Source organism: Hippopotamus amphibius, chromosome 9, assembly GCF_030028045.1.
Source record: "Hippopotamus amphibius kiboko isolate mHipAmp2 chromosome 9, mHipAmp2.hap2, whole genome shotgun sequence".
Lineage (NCBI taxonomy): Eukaryota > Metazoa > Chordata > Mammalia > Artiodactyla > Hippopotamidae > Hippopotamus > Hippopotamus amphibius.
Genome location: NC_080194.1, coordinates 114,324,999 through 114,348,443, shown reverse-complemented (window position 1 = coordinate 114,348,443; position 23,445 = coordinate 114,324,999). Strand labels below are relative to the sequence as shown.

Here is a 23,445-nt window from a genome sequence, read left to right as displayed (position 1 = left end):
GTGGGATTTACATCTCACCTCCGCATAGGAGGTGAGGGTAGCTCGGACAAGGATGATGGGAGTGGAGAGGGAGAGAAGTGACCCACCTGTAGGGGAAAAGCACTGGATTTGAGGTGTCCTGACCTGAGGGATAAGATGTGCAGATGTCGGCTTGCACAGGCAGGACCATCCTGGAGAGAGAAGTGGAAATAGGACCAGGTTTGGGGAAGACCATCACAAGTGGGTCCTGGCCATGTTGATTTTTGATGCTTTGAGAATCCAGAGTGGAAACACCAGGGAGGCAGCTGGATATGGGATCGGGGGTCTGGAGGGGATTAAGAATACAGGAGTCTTGGCGTATGTGTGGCCGCTGAGGCTAACGTCGAAGGAGGGCCTAGGACTGACCTTGGGAGCATCACCATTCAACAGAACAGGGAGGAAGGGGTGGGAGGGGGTGCCCGGAGCCCAGAAGAGTGGCTGGTGGGAGCTGGAAGGGGGAGGGGATGGGGGGAAGGGGGTGTGTCCATCTTCAGGGCAGCTGAGAGCTGTTTCTGTGGGGCTGGGGGTGGGGGGCGGCTTGCAAGCGGGCAGTGGGTGAAGCCGTGAGTGGGAGGTGAGGAAGTGGAGAGCAGCCCTTCCACAGGTTTCCCTACGACAGACAGGAGAGAGAGCAGGGCCACTGGGGAGTGGGGTCCTGGTGCCCCATCTGCCCCAGTCACAGGGATGGGTAAAGGGGACGGCCTGTGCAGGAACGATTTATGCCCACTCTGATCTCCCCCAGGTCAGGGCGGGCTGCTCTGCATCTGCCCGGAGCCCCATGAGGCCCGGCACCCGGGGAGGCGGCGCGGCGAGGGTCCCCACACCACCTTCTCACCCCAGTAACATCCAATCTGCTGCTGGGCCAGCCCGTGACTCCAAACACAGTGGGAGGATGAGAGAGATGAGACACCCAGGCCCAACTCCCACCCATACCCTATTTTCAAATCACACCAAACTGCTTAGATTTTCCTAAATACCCTTGTTGGTTGCCCGTCCTGGCCTTTGCTCACACTGTTGCCTGTGCCTGAGAACGCCTTCTCCCACCCACCGCCCATCCGGCTATGAGCACTGTGCCTGCCTTTAAAAACTTGGCTTGAGGGTTTCACGTGTGAAGACTTCTCTAACCTCTGCCTCCCCCAGGGTGGCACCCAGCCCTCCCCTTGGAGTCCCCTCCAGGAGACCGCATCCCGGTACGCAGGGTGATTTGCTGCACTCCCTAGACCAGAGCCAAAGCGCCGGGCAGGTGATGGAAGAGGCTGGAGGGCTCCGAGGTGAGTGAGTCACCTGGGGACACACAGCTAATAAATTGCACAGTTCATTCCGGTCCTGGTCTATTTCCTAGTGGTTTCCACAGGGTTAAGCCAGAGTGTACAGGCAAGGCCCTGGAACAGTGCCTGCAACGGGGTTGGGGGTGGGGGGGGAACTGCACAATTATAATTAACAATATCATTATTACGGATAGTTAATAACTTGTTGAGTCCCTGTGGTCCTCGGTGTCAGGGGACAGAGCGGAAGCCAAGAAAGCGCGCTCTGCTCTGGCGCATGCGCGGGAGGAGGCCGATCCAGTGAATGGAGTTAGTTCAGAGACTGGGAAGCATGCCTCGGAGCTAGGGGATGTGAAGGGGCGATCTGATCCTGGGGCGGGGAGCTGCCCGCCTCCCTGGAAACCCCATCCTTTTGCTCCCAGCCACCCACCCACCGCGGCTTCCATGGGGGAACAAGATGTTTGCTCAGCTGAATTCCCCCTGGAGTCCTATCCAACAGGGTCTCATTTCCCTCGCCACGCTGTTAAAGCAGATCTGAACATCACGGATTCAAGGAAGCCCCGATCTGCAAATATTTACCTTTCCTCCTGCAACTTCCCACCTTCCCCTGGGAGGCCCGATTAAGACGCCCTCTTTGGGGAAGACAGACTGGGTGACGGACGCTGGGAGGGTTTAATTCCAGATGTTTCTCAGAGCTGGGACAGGCGAGGCTGCTCGGAGTCGGGCATGCAGGCTTGCCCTCCCCAACAAGCCCAGCACGGGGCCACACTGGAGCACGCACACACACACACGCGCACACACCCATACCTTTCTTCCACACACCACCACATTTCAAAACCCTGAAAACGGTTCGGAATCTGCCGGATCACCCCTCTGCTGTCCAACAGGACAGGGGTGGAGTGTGGTGGGGGTGGGGTGGGCAACAGTCCACGCCCTCCTGCTCCTTCAGCCCCCACAGGGCAACACCTTGTCTTCAGCCAGGGGTACCTCTCCCGCTAAGAATAGCAAGGCGGGGGGCATCTGGAAAAACCTCTCCAAGCGCACATCTTATTCCATACCCCTCTTCTGTGTTCACAGCCCACCTCGCACCTCACCCACCATGTGCTGTGCTTATTAATGTGATTATTAGATTTCTAATATCTACAACACTGTCTCCATCTCCATCCTAAGCGTCTCATTATCAAGCTTTATACATTGAATCAGTAGCAAAAGGGACGGGAAGTCACACATGAAATACCCTCCATGTGCCATGCACTGTGCTCACTACGTTCCCTGGGTCATCCAATTTGAGCCTTCCCAGGATGCCAAGAGTTCTGGGTTCTCCTCCTGTGGGTCAGAGGAAACCGGCCCAGAGGGGTTCAATGACGTGCCCCAAGTCATCCAGCAGTGAGGCAACAGAACCAGAAAATTCAGGTCAGAGGGCCCCCACATCCCTGTTCCTTCCACAGCAGCCCCTGCTCTCCAAGGAGTAAGAAGTGTGGGCAGGTGGGGTCAAGCATCTCTTCCCTCGTGTCCCTGGCTGTGGGTTCGGGGACTCTGGCCACTGCAGGAGTTCCACCCTGCTGCTGGGCCCCTGCAGATCTGTGTAGACGTGTGTCTGTGTGCTGTGCTCTGAGCTCTTTGTAGGGAAGGCACAAAAAAAAAAAAAAAAAAAAAAGAACAGCCCAGCTAAGCTGAAATGTTCTCCTTGGAGAGGAAGGGAAATAAAATTTGATGAACCTTTGTATAATGTTCAAGTTATGAACATGGAAAGTGATATTCCCCACATATGCTGGGAAGCATTTATCTTCCTTCTCCCACGTCGTTGGGGCCTGAGCTGTTCAGGACCAGCAAACGGCAGCTTCTTGCTGATGAGGGACAAAGAGGTCCTGTCTTCTGCCTCAGCAAAACGGGGGTGCCCATGGAGGCCCCGGGCTTTCCCACAGCCGAGGTGACAGCGGATGTAGTGTTAACGGGGCAGCTTTAGACACCAGGCTGCTCACGTGGCTGCTGTAAACATTTCCTGAGCTCCTACTACGGGTCACGTCCTCTTCCAGTCATCACCACCTTCCTAGTGGATGTGCTCTGTGTGCCAGGCTAGCCTGACCTCCCTGACCACAGCTGACTGGCCTGGGACTGGACACCTGACCTGGGACTTTGACGCAGGGGCACTGGGATGCTGAACCTGCCCGATGATAGTGGGGCTTGAGCTGAAAGGGAATGAGGCAGTCAGGGCTGAGGTCTCCAAAGAAAAGAATTTGGCCAATCACACACACACACACACACACACACACACACACACACACACACCAAACTAATCCCCAAAATGTTAAATGAGCCCCTGCTAGGTGCCTGGCCCAGCCCTAGGTGCTTAGAATACAGTGGGGAAGAAGACAGCAGAGCCCTTCTATTATGGAGCTCACGGTCTACAAACTCTCAAACAGATAAACAAACAGAATAATGTCAGGTTGTGTAGGTGCTATGAAAAAAATAGCAATGGGATAAAGAGTGACTAGGACAGGGTGTTTGGGGATGTGCAAATTTAGACCAAGCGATTAAGGAAGGCCCCACTGAGCAGGTGACATCTGAGCTGAGACCTGAGTGAACCAGCCAGTTGAGGATTCCAGGCAGGCGGCACAGCAGGTGCAAAGGCCCCGAGGTGGGGATGAGCTTGCAGTTTTCAAGAGACAGAAAAGAGTCTCATGCAGCAACGGAGAGATGATGGGGTCTGTAGTAGGCAGAGAGAGGTCCCTGTGGGGCCCCCACCATCCCCCCACCATGCGACTTCTTGGCTTGAAATCCTTCCATGTGCCCCATGGAGAGTTCAACTCCTCAACGCTGTCCAGCTCCACAACTTCCTTCCCCTCTTTTCCTCCTCAGACTCTGTCATCAGTCCTGAGAACCTTTCAGTTCCCTGCCACCGAAAGGTGTTATGGCATGTCCAATTAGCTCCCCCCAAAGCAGATTTTGTGTACAGGTAGTTTATTTAGGAGATGGTCCCAGGAAATATGGTAACCATCTGCCTGTCCTTTCACTCATCCATCATCCATCCATCCATCCATCCATCCATCCATCCATCCATCCATCATCCATCCATATATCCATCCATCCATCATGCATCCATCATGCATCCATCATCCAACCAATTCCACATACCCGCCCACCCAACCATCCATCCATACCTACATTCACCCACCATTTACTGTCACCTCCTCTATTCCCAGCTGGACTCTAAGGACTCAGGTGATCAGACGTGGTCCCTGACCTTGAGAAGCCCTCCTCCTCTAACAACCATCACCAGTCCCTCTGCTGAGACCTTTTTTCACTCAGTGGTGTGACAGAGCCCAAGAAGGAAACCTTGATTCCGCCACTCTGTGACCCTATCTTGGTTCTAAGACGCATGGGGCCAGAGGGCAAACACTCAAACTTGATTCCCTTCTTGGTTTCTCAGGCTCTGCTCACATAAGCCCAAGGCAACCTCATGCCCCACAAAACGTTAAAATGTTCTAGAAATACCAGCATAGTGGGGTCTGAACTCTGCCTCACCCAGCCTGCCCCTTCCCCCCCGCAACGCCCCCAGAATGCTTCTGTCAGGCCACTCTAGTTTTCGACTGGAGCCCTGTGGCCACTGAGGCCGGGCCTTGGGCCTCCGATTCCCAGTGGTGGCCAGAGGTGACCCCGTGTGCACTGACCTCTCCCGGAAGTACTTGATGGCCTCAGGGTCTATGAAGGTCGGCTCCTCCCGGCAGCCCTGCTCAAAGACCTTGCGCTTGTGCCGGAACTCAATGACCGTCTTGGTGTAGGAGTTGAGCGTGGTGACAGAGGCTGCCATGCAGCAGGTAAAGGAGCCCCACGCCAGGCTGCCAAGAGATGAGGAGAGAGGTGCCACGGTGAGGGTGGGCAGGGGACAGAAAACCACACCCACCAGATATCCAGACCTGATCAGGTATTGCCTTCAAGAAGAGTAAGACTTGGTCCCTGCCCCACTCACGGTCTGGCCTGGGAGACAACATTATCTGTACATTGTGATGCAGACACCATAGAGTTCATTACTGGGAGGCAAGAAGAGAGCGAGTCATTCCATCTACAGGTTGGCATCAGGGAAAGTGACCAGAATACAGCAACGCTTGCACTGGGTCTTGGCGGATAAGTGAGAGTTTACCAGGGGGAACAGCATTCCAGGAAGAGGGAAGAGTGTGTGCAAAGGCACAGAGACAAGGGCAGTAGGAAGCACTCCACAAACTGTAGGAGGTTTGGGGTGCCGGGGTGAGAGGGTGCAAGGAGGTTAGTTGGAGCTGATGATGGAGAAGTAGATGGGGGTCAGATACCCTAGGTGCTGGTTTTCCATGAGAGTTAAGTTACCCTTGTTCACGAGTGACCTCGGCAAAGGTGCTTCGCCTCTCTGCCTCATAGAGCACTGTGTCACAGGGCTGTTGCAAGGATTAGAGGAGACGAACCATTAAAAATATCTTAGAACAGGGCCTGGAAGTAGTAGGCACTCAAGAAAGGTTTGCTCTCAATATTATCAATACCCTTACTACCCACTTCTAGCTAACTTGGTTTCCAAGCTCTTTCTCTGTTAGATTAAGGCTCTCTGCTCACATTTCCTCTGTGCACAACTGGGGACTCTTGGCTGTGCTCATCTGATGTGTATGTCAAGCCAACCAGAGCTGGAGAATCTGTCCTATCCACATCTGGAAAGAACGGAAGCGAGGTGTGGAGCTAGGCGAGTCAGCTGGCCAGGATGCTGGTCTTCTCTGCCCCAGCACCCACTTCAGAAACGGCTTCCTTCCTGCTTCCTTTGATCAGGACCGTGCAGTAACATGTAGAACCAGGGGTACCTGCCTTGCTTCAGTCTGGTTCCCAAGTACCTGTTGCCCAGTCTATGCCTTGATAACTGGTTTCCTCCACATCATGGGCTCAGTTTTGTAGCTGCCAACCCTGCATTGTCTCAGGGCCCCCAGCCTCCTCTTCCACCAGCCACCCATTGGGTCTCTCAACATCACTGCCCCTGCATTCTTCAAGGTCAGTGCAGCCCACCTCCCACACCCGCTGCTCTTCTCTTTGTCAGCCTCAGAGCGCCCAGAAGGAAAGCAAGGGGAAATCTGAGGATGCCGCCTTCTCCACAGTCATCATCTATCCCTAGGGTGGTGGAAATCAGAACATGAGGACGGAGAAGGAAGAAGCAGGCTTTTTCTGGGATTCCATGAGTACACGTCTGTTGGTTTGGCCTAACCAGCACCCATTCTGCAAAGGGACCACTACTCCCCTCCTCCTGGGCCATGTGATTTGTGTGGGGCTGGCCTCACCCCCAACCTTGAGGGATGTGCACATGACCTAGGCCTGGCCAATGAGAGTGTCGCTTCCCTCTGGCCACAGTAATTGGTTCAGGGATGGACATGTGACACCCAATTAGGCTACTGAGACTCAGTCCCAGGACTTTTGCTGAAGCTATTGGGAAACAGGGCTCATCTTTTTCTGGGGTGCCAAGCTGGTGGGATCTGAGCCAGGAGCTGCTAGAGCCCGTTCGGCTGCACCTCCCCCCCCCCCCCCCCCCACCCAGCCTGAGAATGAAGCAGAACCACAAAAAGGAGCTAGATCCCTAAGCTGAAGCCATTATTCTTGGACTTTCAATTATAGGAGCCCAAATTCCATTTTTGGATTTTTTCCCCCTCAAGCCAGTTTAACGTGGGTTTCTGCCATTGGCAACAAAGGTTCTTATACAATTACTTTCTATAAATTCCCTTCTTTTGCATAAGTTCCTTTTGAAGTGATGTTCTAGTCTTTACAACCAGAGATCTTTACTCTGAACAGGTCTCACTCTCCACTCTGATGACCCAACCAAGGTAGGGCTTCACATTCTATCACATACCCCTGTTTAATTTCACCACAGTCCTCTTTTAACACCCTGCACTTCTCTTATCTTTTTATCTATTATTTTTGATTCTTTGTTTTTTAATTAAACGTTTTATTTTGAGATCATTATAACAGCTTCACATACATAGTTGTAAGAAATAATTAAGAGATATATGGGTACCCTTCACCCAGTTTCCTCCAATGGTCACATCTTGCAAATATAGTAACAACCACGATACTGACATTGATACAGTCAAGATACAAAACGTTTCCATCCATCACCACAGCAATCCCTCCTGTTGCCACGCCCACGTCCCTCCCACACTCTGGCAACCACCCATCAGTTCTTCATTCCTATAATCTTGTCATTTCAGGAATGCTGTATTAATGGAATCCCCCAGTGTGTATGTTTGGGACTGACTTTTCTTCTCAGCATAATCCTCTGGAGATTCAGCCAAGTTGCGCGCATCAAGCATTTGTTCCTTTATATTGCTGAAGAGGATTCCTAGAGCAATGTACGAGTTGCTCCACACCCTCACCAGCTTTTGTGTCACTATTTATTAATTTTAGCTATTTTGAGAGACATGTAGAACTATCTCGGTGTGGCTTTCATTTGCATTTCCCTAATGGCGAATGGTGCTGTTCAACATCTTTTCATTTGCTTATTTGCCATCTGTGTACCCTCTTTGGTAAAATGGCTGTGCATGTTTTTTGCCCACTTTTCTAATTGGATTGTTTTGTTGTTGTTACTTACTGTTGAGTTTTGAGAGGTTTTATATATCCTAGATACTAGTTCTTTGTCAAATATGTGGTTTCCAATAGTTTCTATCAGTCTGCAGCTTATCTTTTCAACCTCCTAACAAGATTTTTCACACAGCAAAAGCGTTTAATTTGGATAAAATCCATTTTAGCAATTTTTCCTTTGATGCTTTTGAGGGCAAGTCTAAGAACTCTTTGCCAGGTCTAAATCCCAACGATTTTCTCCTATGTTGTTTCTAAAAAATTTATAGTTTTACATTTTATATTGAGGACCATGATCCAGTTTGAGCTACTTTTTGCATAAGGTTAAGGCGTTTAGATCAAGATTGGGTTTTGTGTGTTTGTTTGTTTTTGGCCTGTGAATACTGAATAGCTCCAGCACCATTTGTTGAAAAGGTTATTCCCTGTTCCACTGAATGGATTTGTCAAAAATCAGTTGGGCATACTTGTGTGGGTCTATTTCTGGGTTCTTTGTTCTGTTCCATTGATCAGTATGCCGATCCTTCCACTAGTACTACACAGTCTGGATTAGTGTAGCTATATAGTAAGTCTTCAAACTGGGTAGACCGATTCCTCCCACTTTATTATTCTTTCTCAAAATTGTTTTAGCTATGCTAGTTCCTTTGCATTTCCGAATGAGCTTTAGAATAATCTTGTCTAAACCTACAAGAAATGTGGCTGAGATTTTAATGGGAATTGCATTAAACCTCTGTACCAATTTGAGGAGAATCAATATCTTTACCATGAACATGGCATATCTCTCCATTTACTTAGAACTTCTTTGATTTCTTTCACTAGCACTTTGTGGTTTTCAACATGCAAGTCATGTAGATGTTTTGTCAGATTTATGACTATTTCACTTTTTGAAGTGTACATGATATTGTATTTTTTAGTTTTGTTACCCAACAGGTTTTGCTAGCTTATAGAAATATAATTGATTTTTTTTTTTTTTTTGGTATTTTTATCTTGTATCCTGAGACCATACTGAACTCATTTATTAGGTCTAGGCATTTGGGGGGTAGGGGTAGATTTCTTAGATTTTTCTACATAGGCAATCATGTCATCTGCAAATAGGTGTAGTTTATTTCTTCCTTTCCAATCTCTATGCCTTTTATTTACTTTTCATGCCTTATTGCACTAGCAAGAACTTCCAGCACTATATTGAGTAAGAGTAGTGTCCCCAGTCTTAGGGAGAAAGCATTCAATCTTTCACCATTAAGTATAATATTAGCTGTAGGTGTTTGTAGATGCTCTTTATCAAGTTGAGGAAGTTTCCCTCTATTCCTACCTTTCTGCAAGCTTTTTAAGAAATCATCAGTGGATGTTGAATTTTGTCAAACTTCTTTCTGCATTGATTGATAAGATTATGAGGTTTTCCCTTTATGTCCCTTAATCTTCTGCCGTTAATAATATAATTGCCTTAAATATTTCCTCTGACTAATTTAGAACCACATCAGACCATATAATAATTTTTGCTTTAATCATCATGCATGGTTTTAGAAAACTCAAGAGGAAAAGTAAAAATCTTCTTTCTTCTTTCTTCATTCCAAGATTCCTTCTTTAATTTTTTATTTTTTTTCTGTTTAGAGAACGTCCTTTGGCCAGTCGTTTAGGATAGGTCTGCTGACAACAAATTTTCTTAGCTTTCCGTCATCTGAGAATGTCTTGATTCCCCCTTCCCTTTCCTAAAGGATATTTTTGCTCAGAATGGAATTCTGAATTCTTTTCTTTCAGGAGCTGAAATGCCATGTCATTTCCTTCTAGCCCCATGGTTTCTGATGCAAAATTCCCCATGTAAATTGGTTTTCCCTACAGTTAAGGTATTGTTTCTCTCTTGCTGCTTTCAATATTTTTTTCTGACTTTAGGTTTTTTTTAAAAACATAGATGTATCATGGTGTGGATTTTTTTGGGTTTACCCTTTTTGGATATCCACTCAGCTTGACTCTGTAGGTTTATGTCTTTTACAATATTGGGGAATTTTTCAGCCATTATTTCTCTGAGTATTTTTTCAGCACCCTCTTTCCTCTCCCCTTCTGGCACTCCAATGTTAGATCTTTTGTTATAGTCCCGGAGGTCCTTGAGGCTCTGTTCATTTTTTTAAAGTCTATTTTCTCTGTTGTTCAGATTGGGTAACTTCTATCTTCAACTTCACTGATTCCTCTCCATTCTGCTGTTGAGCCCACTCACTGATGTTTTTATTTCACTTATTGTATTTTTCAGTTCTAAAATTGCCACTTGTTTCTTTTTCATATTTTCTAGTTCTTTCCTGAGATTCTTTATTTCCTTCCTGAGACCTTCTATTTTTTCATTTGTTTCAAGGGTGTTTGTAATTGCTTGTTGAAGCATTTTTATGATTGTTTTAGAATCTTTCTCAGATAATTCTAACACCTCTGTTATCTCAGTATCAGGATCTCGTCTTTTTACTTTCAAATTGAGATCTTCCCAGGTCTTGATATGGTGAGAGATTTTCAGTTGCAAACTTGACATTTGGGGTATTTTTTATGAGACTCTGGATCTTGTTTAAACCTTCTGCTTTGGCTGACTTCCTCTGACACTGTTCTGACAAAGGAAGGGGGAACGCTGCCTTGTTAATGCCAGGTAGGAGTAGAAGTCCAGGTTTCCCACTGGGCCACTACTGACATTCAAGGTGGAAAGGTTCTTGGTTACCGTTGGGCAGGGGTGGGAGTTCTGACCCCCTTAGGCCTCTGCAGATACCACTCTGGTTGGGAGGGGCAGAAGTGCCTCATTACTGCTCCCCAATTTGCTCCACTGACACCACAGGGAGGGGGATGACGTCATCACCACTGGGCAGTGGTGAAAATCCTGACTCTCCACTACTTCTCCTCTGACACCACTCCAGCAGGGATGGGGAGGGGCACCTTGTTACTGCCTACTGGGGGTGGGAGTCCAGGCTCCCCAGGTGACCTCCACACTCAGGGGTGTGTGGGGCGTATTACTGTCAAGTGAAAGGGGTGAAAGTCACAGCTTTCTACTCTGGTACCAGCCCAGCAGGATGTGGGGATGCAGTTGGGTGCCTCATTATAGCCTGATGACTTGAAATCTAAACTTGGCATGAGTGGAGTGGAGCCACCGAGTGGTTTTTTGTTGTTGTTGTTGTTTGGGGGATTTGTTGTTTTATTTTTGTTTTTTCCCTGTGATGTGTGACTGGGTAAAGCAGTTATTGCTAAAAGTTTTCTGTTTTGGTAGGCTGCCCCTTTTCTGGTTCTTTCACTAGAAAGCAAACTTTTAGTGGTGCTTTTGGGGAGAGGGGGTCTGTGCCTTTTGGCATTTCTGAGTTGCTGATTTCTTCAGCTTCAAATCTGGGATGTGGAAGACAAAAAGTACTTACCAATGTGTTATCCCTTGGGTCCTTAGCTAGCCTATTGTCTTCCCTCCACCTTTCAGAGGCTTATTATGTTTGCTTTATGTATAATGTCCAGGAATTTCAGTTGTACTACGCAGGAGGGTAGGGAGAAGTCTATCTGTTCCATCTTCCCAGAAGTGCACGTCCTTATTATGTGTTTTTGGGTGGTCCTCCCCCACACAGCAGAATGTCAGCTTTATGAAAACAGAAGCCTTATTTTCATTCACTGCTATATCCTTAGCACCTAAAACAGTGCCTGGCACATAGTAGGTGCTCAATAAATATTTATAGAATGAATAAATACAGATAAAATAAAAACAGATAGAAAAAAAAACAGAAAAACACTGTTCGGTTTGATGTGGGGGAGGGGCTCGGGACTGTATCTGTGAGTCTTCAACTTCCGTACTCCCAAAACCCCCAGGCCCCCAGACCCCCACGCAGGGCACAGGTTGAAAACTTCGAGTCTGGAACACCTGCTGGTGTTTGCAGCTTACGTGGCTGGACTGGTACAGTGAGGTACGTGGGTGGTTGGCCTGGTTTTTGGAGAGAAGGACAGGGTGGACACTGTGACACTGATGGGGGATGGACAGTGGGGGTGGCTGTCAACTAACTCTCTGTCTTCTGAGAGCTACGGGGTCAGGTCAGGGGGGTACTAGGGGACCAGATTCAGAAATGCATGGATGCCACCTTGAAATCTACCCCAGGCCCTGCTCAGTGGAAAGACTGTACCTGGTCACTGTGCAGCCCTCATCCACCTTCAGGCCAAATGGGCATAGAGTGACTGTGTGGGGCAGGACATGGCACAAATGTTCCTAATGTAGGACATCCTCAGTGCCTGTGAACTAAAGGGACCAGGAGATGATGACGGCAGCTTCTGGAGGCCCAGCTGGTCCATCCATGGTGGCAGGGTACCATTGGGCACTACACTGCTCTCTCCCTGCCCTGGTCTTAGAGAAAAGGAGGCCAGTGCCACCTGCCTCAGGGGAGGTGAGTAAGAGCGAGAGATTCCTGCTGACCACACAGCCTCTCGGTAACACCAGCAAACACCCTGTCCAGCAGCTCTTTGTGGCCAAGGCTCTTCCAGGATCTCCCTCTCCCACTGCAAGGGATCAACTTGCTGAAATGCCAGCTCAGTCCTGCAGAAAGGGTAGGGCAGCCTGGGGTCCCCAGAGAGGGAAAAGTCTAGCCTGCTGTTTCCACAAGGTCATGTAGACTGAAGAGGAAGGGAGGAGAAGAGAGGAGGACAGAGGTGAGGCCACCAAATGACACACAGATGGTCCCCAGAAGCAAACAGAGAGGCACCACCCTCCTGGAACCTGGCCCAACTTGCTACTCTTTTGCTGTGTGACCTGGGACAAACTGCTTAACCTCTCTGGGCATCCAGTTTTTATAAGCTACAACTCCACGATGTTCTACTACCCTCATTCTGCTCAGGATTGGGGTTTCACCGTGTGTGCTGGGGTAGGAGGGGCTCTTTTCCCATCCCTCTCCATTTTGATCAAATGCAAAACAGAAGTAGAAAGTGACTAGCTTTCCATTCTCCCACCAACACCAGGAAGACTGGCATGTTGACATTCCAAGCAGGGGTCACAAACTCCAATTCCTGCAGGGTCAGGCAGATGCCTAAGTGAGGAAAATGTGGGTAAGATAAGGCAATAGGGAACAGTGGGGACTGGGGTAAAGAGGAGAGCAGGTGTCTCATCTAAAAGGGGCAGCCTCTGCTCAGCTGAAGCTGCCTGCTGTCGTGTGGCGATGTGGGTTAGGCACGGACATATCTTCCAACAGTCAAGAGAAGCCAGAAACCTGGATTTTTATGCAAAATTTTTACCGATTTGGATGTCAGAAATAAATGCAAATTTAAAAAACCCAGTGTGGCAGGTCAAATAAAACCTCTACAGGCTGGGTTCCGCCCTAGGCTGCATGCAATTGGAGCCTCTGAGGCTAATTGTGTGACTCGGGCCTTTGCACTTTCTGCACCTGTGTCCTCATCCCTCAAGTGGTTAAGGCAACCCCTCCAAGTGGGGGTCAATGGCAGGACCGGACAGCTCAGGGCTTGTAAAGTGCCTCCCGCTATGCCTGGTACAAAGGAGGCGCTGACCAAGTCATCCACCCCCTCCCCAAGCCGAGCAGCTGCCTGCATCCCCACGCCCCCCACTCCCCCAGGGACTTGCCTTGGCACTGTCACAGGAGGACCTGGAGAGAGTTAAGATAAAGAGCTGAAAAGAGGAGCAGGCAGGAGAGCTGGAGGGCCCAGGGCCCAGGGCAGGGATGGGGTTCCGCATCCCTAGTGGGGGCCCACGGAGGAGAGTCTGGGCGTAAGGAGATGGTGCAGCCAGGGCTGGATCTTGAGGAAACACTAAAGTCCTGGGAACCTACGTGAGTGGCAAGTCCAGGGAGACTGGGGAGAACGGAGCGCAAGGGGCTGCCCACGTGCCCACCAGATGTCATCCTCTTGGACATCTGGGTCACGTGCCTCTCAAAAAGCGAGTGGCATTACCAAAGGCCCAATGTCATCATCACCATTTATATCACTGCCACTTACGGAGTACTTGTGGTGTATGCACACTTTAAGAGCTGGATGCCACGTGGTCCTCACAGTAACCCCATTAGACCTGAATGACTGTGATCCCTCCTCTAGAGGAAGAAGCTGAGGCTCAGAGAGGACAGGTCGCTTGCTTTTCACAGCCACATGCATCAAGCACATTCTCTGTGCCAAGTGCCTCACGTGAGCTATTTCACACAGTCTCCAAAGATCCCCCAGCCCGAGCCACACTTCCTGGGGTTCATGCTTTGTGCAGCTCTTTGTCCTTGACTCTGGCCCCATCGCTTGCTCTGGACCATCAGAATGCAGCAGAAGTGACTGTGTGACTTCTGAGGCAGGGTCATAAAATAAACTTGCAGTTTCTACTGGGATCTCTTGGAATGCTTGCTCTTGGGACACTCCCCAGGGACCCAGCCACCGTGCCTGAGAAGCCAGTCCTGCTGACAGCCGAGCTCCCAGTGCCAGCCAGCACCGACTGCCAGCGTTGTGAGGGGCCATCCTGGATGCCTAGCCCAGCAGGGCCCCAGAGGAGTAGCCCCAGCCCACATCTGACTGAAGCATCATGGAAGAGCCCAAACCAGGACCACCTGGCTGAGCTGGGTCAACCCACTGAACCGTAAGAGATAATAACACAGTTTTATTTTAAGCCACTAAGTTTGGGGGTGATGTGTGATAAATCAACAGAGAACTAGAATACCACTCACAAGAGCCCCATGACACAGAAACTCAGGCTGTCCCCATTTTACAGCTGAGAATACTGAGGCACAGGGAGGGTAAGTGACGTGGCCAGGCCCACAGCTGGGGAAGGTCAGGGTCAGGACCTGCTCCCAAGCTGTCTGATTCCAGAGGCTGCCCCTCAACCACCCCTTTACGCTGCCCACAGCAGCCGGCGGTGTGCATTAGGGTGAGGGTTTGAACCCAGGCTTGTGGCCTCCTAACCACGGAACTTCACCTTCCCGTGCAGGTGTGGCCCTCGGAAGCTGGTGCCCAACGTCACTTGAGCTCCTCAGAAGCCCCAACTGACAAGCCCCCTATAGCCCGTTTCTCCTCCCCTGCTGGGCCAGGAGACAGAGGCTGGCGCTGTCTTGCCGTGGAGCTGGCCTCCTCCTTGGCGGGGGGAGTGGGGGCAGAATTTTGACAAATGGCCTCACACATATTAAACAAGAGAGATGACACTGCACAGCCCTGGCAAGGCCCCAGACGTGAGGGCTGAAAAATGGAGCCTGATCCATCTTGCGGGCCTCGGTGACAAGGAGAAATGGACCAGCCCTCATAGGGGCTGCACACTGGGTCCCAGCCTTAAATAAGTCAAATGGGAATTGGGTGCCCCTTGGGAGGCCGGCCCCGGGGGGAGCCGAGGAGCAGGGCAGGAGGGTGGGCTTCCAGAGGAAGAAAGGTTCCCGTGGCGGACACCAGCAGCCTGGGCTCCAGGCCAGGAGGAAGCGCCAGGGGCTGCCGGAAAGAGAGGCATGTGGGGGGAGAGGGTTCGGAATCCTGGGCAAGTGACCCAACCTTTCTGAGCCTCAGCCTCTACATATGCAACAAGGGGTGATTGTGCGCGTTACATTTCATGTCAATAACGATAATATTAGAAAAGCCAGTGTTCCCTGCGCACTTACGTGTGTCACGTGCTAAACACACATGAAATGTCTTACTATTACCTCATCCCTTCAGAGGCAGAATATAGAGGCTGAGAGCATGGGATCCGGAGCCAGACTGCCTGGGTTCAAATCCCAGCTCTGCCGCTCCCAAGCCAGATATCCCTAGACAGGTTACTTAAGTTCTCTGTGGCTCAGTGTCCCCTCCATGAACCACCTACATCATAGCACTGTTGTGCGGTTTCCCTGTGACTGTTCTCCTTAAAGGGATCAGGGTCTGTGTTGATGGGTCAAGGTCCCCTTAAGGCACACGCCTTTCGCTTTAAGAGGGCGGAGCCAAGCGGAGAGTGGGCAGGGGCAGAAATACAGCAGGAGTCACCACAGGTCATAATCACCACTGGTCATAATCACCACTGGTTCCTGCTCCACTCTGACCACCCTCTCCCCAAGAAGCCCTCTCACTGGCAAGTCTTTGCACCTGCCATTCGCCTGCCCAACACACTATCTTAGTCTCTCCTCCACCAGCTCGCCTGACCAAATTCTCCCCCGAGGACCCTCCCCAGAGGAACTTGGGTCAGTGACCCCTTCTCTGTGCTTCCGTGGCTGTCTGTGACCCTCCCCCTCAACCACCCACATCATAGCATGGTTCAGCACATAGCTTGTCCATTGTCCTAATTCCGTTACAACACTGTCTCAGCCACTGCTGTACCCCCAGCACCTAGGAGCTCCAGCACAGGCTGCCCCTAAACAAGTGCTCACTCAGTTAATATGTGTTAAACGACTGAGTGGATAAATGCCCCTAGGCACCAGAACCAGACCGGATGCCCTGCGTACCAGACAACTGTGGTCACTGTCTGCCCAGCGCACATTCCTCCTTTTGATAACTGCTCACTCCACCCCCAGTTTTCCATTAGAGGACCTCTCCTCTGTCTTTCTGTCCAAGAGTTTGAATGGGGCAACCCCGCCCTCTGCACCGCCTGACTCTGGCCAGACCAATTAGAGTAACTGAGTCTCCTCAGGGTCTAAATCATTGGTTGCAGTATGGTCACCTGACTGAAACTAATCCAGTGAAAGTCATAAACAAGATTTTGGCTGGCAATATTGGAAAGACGCCCCCATCTCTCTGCCGGTTTTGCTACATTTGTAACATGTAAGCCTAAAACTAGGCTTGGTGACCAAATGTGCTACCACCTGGGGAAAAGCTGCTTATGAATAAAGCCAATATAAAGAGAATGGAGTCAGAAGTGGCGAGAGCATGACTGAGTTCCTGATCAATCACCTGACCACCTGGATCCAGCTGCGCCTGAAGCAGACAATTTGGTGGCTCACCCAGCATCCATTCCACCCACTCACCATTTGAGAGTTTTGGACTCATTCCTCCTTCCAGAGGAATGGTCCAGCTGAGCCAATGAGCTCATGACACTCCCCCAGCCATGGTGATGATTCAGAAGAGAGAAGATGACCTAAGCTGGGCTCATCAGAGGGAAGCTTGGGACTTTAGTGAATGTTAGGGGAAGAGCTCTTTCTCCCCCTGTATGTGAAGGAAGAAGCACCAGCCTCAAAGAAGCTTTCTCACCACCAGGAGGGAAGCCCACCCAGGGACAGAGTTAACATGGGGAGTGGGCAATGCTCAGGTAACCACAGAAGAAGAGAATTCAGCCCCGATGACATCAGCAACTCTGGATCAAACGTTCCCTGAAGGCCATGCCAAGCTGCACTTTCCACTTACAGGAACCAATGTATTTCCTTATTGATTGGACTGGGGTGGGTGGGTTTTTCTGTTACAATCCATGTCCCCCTAGCTGACCCATCTGGATTTTTCACTCCCATGAACTAAAACACACCTCTTATTTACTTAAGCTTGGGCCTCTCTCACAAGCCAAAGAATCTTGATGGATTCTGCCTTTCTTTTGCACACCATGGTCTGGGGTGCTGGCCCCTGATCCCTCTATTCAGAGCCCTTCACTAAGATCTCGACATCTTCCATCCCACGTTCTAGAGTAGCCTCTAAGGCAGAGGCTGGCCAGCTTTCTCTGTAAAGGGCTAGATAGTAAATATTTTAGGCTTAGTGAGCCATTCAGTCTCTGTCACAACGGCTCAGCTGTGCTGTTGCAGCATGAAAGCAGCTGTAGGCAATACGAAACCGATGAGCCTGGCTATGTCCTAATAAAACTTTATTTATGGATACTGAAATTTGAATTTCCCATGATTTTTGCATGTCACAAGTATTCTTCTTTTGATTTACATTCAAGCATTTAAAAATGTAAAAACCCTCCTTAGCTTGAGGGCTGCATAAAAACAGGTGATGGGCTGGGTTTGGCCCAGAGGCTATCGTTGGCCAACCTCAGCTGTAGGGTCTCAAAGCATCTTTGGACTCTGGGCTTCTCCTCCCCACCCTGCCCTGCCTTCCTCTGTGTCCCAACTGGGTTGAGCTCCTGAAGTCCCAGCATGCCTTGGGGCTCTGATATCTGAAAGTCAAAAGCCACTCACCAGAAGGACCACCCGTAGTCCCAGGAATGGGGTCTCCAGTCTTCAGGGCCGAGGCTCACGGTGACCTGGAACACCTGCGTGTACATCATGTGGGCTACCATGCCCAGGAGGCCTGTGGGGGGAGCAGGACAAGGTATCAGGAGACAAGGTGAGGCTTTGTCTACCCACCACGGGCCTGTGAGTGCTAGGGAGAGCACAGACCCCCAGGGAAGGGCAGTCAGCAGGACCAGGACACAGAGGACCAGAGGGCGGTGGTTTTCTAAGTCCACTGAGGAGTCTGAGTTCAGCCCGAGGGCAAAGGGCAGCCCTGGAGAAATGTAAGCAAGGGAGGCACAGAGACAGATCTGTTTCTGGATGGACCAAGTTTTTCTGTTAGAGACCAGGAAAGTAAATATTTTAGGCTCTGTGGGTTGGGCCGTGTGGTCTCTGTTGCAACTATTCAAATCTACTGTATTAGCGCAAAGGAGCCATAACCAGTACACAAAGGGATGACCTGACCCTGTGTCAATAAAACTTTATTTACAAAAGCGAGCTTTGGGCAGGATTCAGCCCGTGGGCCAGAGTTTGCTGATACCTGTGTTAGAAGATCATTGGGGAGAAGCTGCTTAGAGAATTTTTATCAAACTGCAGGTCTTAACTCACTAGACTAGCGGATTGTGAAATCAACTTCATGGATTGCAACCAGCATTTAAGGAAAAAAAAAAAGAGTGGAAGGAAATAGAAATACCTGATACCATCAAATGTAGCAGGAGTAAATATTGTTTTGTGAAACTTTTCAGTTCTATATATGTGCGTGTGTGTGTGTGTGTGTGTGTACTGATTGTAACATGAAATGTTTTTCTGTGGCTCATGTCAAAAATCTTGGAACCCACTGGCTGAGAGAACTTTTATTCCAAGGGATCTGAGTAGGAATCCTTCTCCATTATGTTTCCACCATGTGGCCCTGGGTGAGGCACCTCACTCTTCTGAGCCTCAAGTCTTTCAGCCCTAAGATGAGGATTATGACAGGTAAGGTGAAAAGTGGCTGAAATGAAGCAGGGCAGCCTCCGTCCATGTCTGCTGCCTAGCAGGCATGCGATCGTTACAGTTACCAGGATTATTATAAACCTGGGGACATTGCTCTGTGTGGACTGTGGCATCTGGAGCTTTTGTGGGTGCCACAGTGTGTGGCTAACTGTGGATTAATATAGACTAATATCCAGATGGAGTGATACCATATTGATGAGGAGGGAAGGGGTAGATGACAAGAGGAAGGAAGGAAACCAGTAATGTGTGTATACCTACTGTGCGCCAGGCACTCTGTCAGACTCGTTCACCTCTGTTATTATCTTTTAATCTTCACAACAACCCTCTGAAATAAGTAAGATGATGTGGGCCATGTACCGTTGTTCAGGCTGCGCACTGCACATCTCCAAACGGCTCCATTCACATCACAGTCTATATGCATGTCACTCCCTAGAGTCAAAGCAGAACCACACCTCCAAGGCTGTATATAGTAGCCCTGAATATGATTATTTCCATTTCACAAGTGAGAAAACAGAAGTGCAGAGTGGTCAAGTCTGTCCCAGGTCACAAAGGGAGTAGATGGCTTAGTTGTGATGGGGGCCCAGACCCATGCCCTTAAAGCCAGGGCTCTTCCTATGCTGCCTAGAGCAGTCTATCCTCCCCTTGTTGCCCAGTCACCCTTTCCCCTATAGAGACGAGAGAAGAGATGGCGATAAGGAGAGAAGGGGTAGAGATAAGAAAAGACAGAAGTAAAGAGGCAGAGAGGTTCTGAGTCCTGAAACCCAGCCTTGGGGACAGGAGTGAGGGTGAATGGGGACACCCTGTGTTGTCACAGTGCGAAGGTAAATGTTTAACAACAGGTTCTCCAAAGAGGGAAACACAAAAGAAGCTATGATTTGTAGCGTTTTGTCAATTTCCATGGTGTGAGTAATCCCACCGTGGCCAATTTCAAGCTACCCATGTGATGTCTCTGAAAGCTGAGTAGAGAAGAGCTGTGCACAGTAGAGGCTCGGGAGCTCCCAAGCATCCAGCACACCTATCTCCTTCCAGGCACCCGACCCCAGGCCCCACAGAGAGAGAGGACTCAAAGCTGGTTGCCTGTATATCTGGGCTGGGCCCAGCCTGTCATGGACCTCTGGCCTCAGATGAGGGCTGCTTTCCAGGGCTGGTGGGGAGAACCTGAGTCAGAAAAATCCAGGGAGAGAGTGACCATGACAGATGCTGAGGCCCCCAAAGGCCCCCTAAAGACTCATGCTTCCCCAGGCCATCTCTGCCAGGCTTAGACCCCATCCTCAGTCATGCCCCAGCAGGTATGCTAGAAGCCTCTTGGGTCCCCTCTGCCTTGGCTCAGTCTGTTAGAAGGAGACAAGGGCTGGGCTTCCCTGGTGGCGCAGTGGTTAAGAATCCACCTGCCCATGCAGGGTATAAAGGTTCAATCCCTGGGCTGGGAAGATCCCACACGCTGCGGAGCAACTAAGCCGGTATGCCACAACTATTGAGCCCATGTGCCACAACTACTGAAGCCCGTGCACCTAGAGCCCGTGCTCCACAACAAGAGAAGCCACTGCAATGAGAAACCCTTGCACAGCAGTGAAGAGTAGCCCACGCTTGCCACAACTAGAGAAAGTCCATGCGCGGCAACAAAGACCCAACACAGCCAAAAATAAGATAAATAAAGGAGACAAGGGCTGAGCCTCGTGGGTATCTTATTCATCTTTACTTGACACAACTCCTGGTGAACTTCCAATAGGTACATAACAGACATACCTTATTCTTTGGAACTGATGCATAAGATTTCTTGATAATGATATACCATGTTTTATTTATCCAATCAGTTGACAGTATTTAAGTTATTTCCAGCTTTCTGCTCTCTAAGCAATGCTGCAATGAACACGTTTCTACAAGTCTCTTTGTGCAGACAAGCAAGTATTTCCCCAGCATGAACAACAACAGGAATTGCCGGGTCATAAAGCGTGTGCATTTTGAATTTTAATCAATGTCAGTGAACTGCTCTCCTAAGCAGCGGTACCATGTCGTACTTCTGCCCGTTAAGTGAGAGTCCTCACCCAAATCCTCACCAATACTTGATATTATTAAACATTAAAAGTTTTGCCCACTGCATGGTAAAAAATGACACCTCAACATTGTTTTAAGTTTTGTAATTTCCCTCATTACGAGTCAGCTTGGGCATTTTTCATGTTATTTATCAACCATTTATATTTCTTCTTCTCTGACTGCGCTTGTCTGTATCCTTTGTCAATTTCCTTTTATTCAAAAATCTTTCTCCTTACAATTGATAAAAATTCTCTATGTATTTCTGGATACTAAACCTGACTCCCAATAGTCTGCTGCTTCTCTTTTCCCCGGTACAGCACGTCTTTTTTTTTTAACTAATAGATTTTATTTTTTAGAGCAATTTCAGGTTTACAGGAAATTAAGTGGAAAATACAGAGTTCCAGAGTTCCCAGATGCTCCCTCCTTCTGCCTTCACAGTTAATCTCCTACGATTAACATCTTTCAATCGAGTGTATATTTGTTACAATTGATAAGCCAGTAGTGATATATTATTATTAACTAAATCCGTAGTTTACATTAGGGTTCACTCTCTGTGTTGTACAGTCTATGGGTTTTTTTTTTTTTCCGGCACACGGGCTTAGTTGCTCCACGGCATGTGGGATCTTCCTGGAGCTGGGATCGAACCCGTGACCTCTGCATTGGCAGGCAGATTCTTAACCACTGCGCCACCTAGGAAGCCCCTAGTCTATGGGTTTTGACAAATGCATAGTGACATGTATCTACCATTACTGTGTCCAATAGTTATGGCTCTAAAAATCCCCTGTGCTCTACCTGTTCACCCCTCCCTCCCCACTCCTTCTGAACCCCTGGTAACCGCTGATCTTTTTGCGGTCTCCATAGTTCAGGTGCTTTCAGAATGTCATGTAGTTAGAATCACACAGTATGTAGCCTTTTCAGATTGGCTTCTCTCACTTAGCAATATGGATTTAAGTTTCTTTCCCATCTTTGCATGGCTTGTTTGTTCTTTCCTTTTGATTGCTGAGTAATATTCCAGCATATGAATGTATCACTTGTTGCAGGACATCTTGGTTGCTTCAAAGTTTCAGCAATTATGAATAAAGCTGCTTCTGTCATGCATTTTGATATTTAATATAGTCAAATTTAGCAGTCTTTTGCTTTTTTGTTTTTGCTTCCTCTGTCTACTTTAAGAAAACTAATACCATAAACACATTATCATATATTTTTTCTAACATACTTATAGATATTTATATTAATTCATCTGGAATTTATCCTGGCAAACAGTGTGAGGTAAGGATCTAACAATTTTTTTTTTGATGAGTAGTTAATTGCTTTGAACGCTTATAGAAGGGATGTTCTTTCCCCATTGATTTTTTAAAAATTTATTTACTTATTTTATTTTTATTTATTGGCTATATTGGGTCTTCGTTACTGCACACGGGCTTTCTCTAGTTGTGGCAAGCAGGGGCTACTCTGTGTTGTGGTGCATGGGCTTCTCAGTGCAGTGGCTTCTCTTGTTGCAGAGCACAGGCTCTAGGCACACAGGCTTCAGTAGTTGCAGCACATGGGCTCATTAGTTGTGGCTCACGGGCTCTAGAGCGCAGGCTCAGTAGTTGTGGTGCACAGGCTTAGTTGCTCCGCAGCATGTGGGGTCTTCCTGGACCAGGGCTCGAACCTGTGACCCCTGCATTGGCAGGCGGATTCTCTTTTTTTTAATTAATTAATTAATTTATTTATTTATTTATTTATTTTTGGCTCTGTTGGGTCTTCGTTGCTCTACGCGGGCTTTCTCTAGTTGCTGCGAGCTGGGGCTATTCTTCGTTGCGGTGTGCCGGCTTCTCAGCACAGTGGCTTCTCTTGCTGCGGATCATGGGTTCTAGGCATTCGGGCTTCAGTAGTTGTGGCATGTGGGCTCAATAGTTGTGGCTTGCGGGCTCGTGCAGGCTCAGTAGTTGTGGTTCACGGGCTAAGTTGCTCCACAGCATGTGGGATCTTACTGGACCAGGGATCGAACCCGTGTCCCCTGCACTGGAAGGCAGATTCTCAACCACTGCACCAGCAGGGAAGTCCCAGCAGGTGGAGTCTTAACCACTGTGCTACCAGGGAAGCCCTCCCCATTGATTTTTGATAACACTTTTATACCACATTCCAAGCCTCACATTACATGAGTCTATTCCTAACCCTGATTCTGTTCCATGGATTTCTCTCTGTTTCCATGACAATGCCACACTTTTTGTTTTGCCGTGCCACACGGTTTGTGAGATCCTAGTTACCTGACCAGGGATCGATCCTGGGCCTCCTACAGTGGAAGATCAGAGTCCTGACCACTAGACCGCCAGGGAATTCCCCCCACCCCCCGCCCACCCCCGTTTTTTCAATCATTATAACTTACAGTGGAGTCTGTTAGCTGGAAAGACAGGTCTCTCTTCCCTTCGGCCCATTGCTGGTTCCCTCCAGAAGTGCTACCCTACCCAGAACCTTGCTCCCTCTGCGGGGCCCTGACCCCTTCCTCAGCCCCATCCCCCAACACTGTC

At 49.0% G+C, this 23,445-nt stretch overlaps 1 protein-coding gene across 2 annotated transcripts in view; it reads right to left on the bottom strand.

Moving 5' to 3' along the window:
- GSG1L (GSG1 like) overlaps nt 1-23,445 on the bottom strand; it is a 222,982-nt gene that overhangs the window by 22,601 nt on the left and 176,936 nt on the right. For both annotated transcript variants that reach the window (XM_057695292.1, XM_057695293.1), the window contains 2 exons: nt 17,873-17,984; nt 4,955-5,122 (listed from right to left, as the gene is read on the bottom strand). In XM_057695292.1, coding sequence (XP_057551275.1) covers nt 4,955-5,122; nt 17,873-17,984 — 280 coding nt within the window. The remainder of the gene's footprint in view (nt 1-4,954; nt 5,123-17,872; nt 17,985-23,445) is intronic.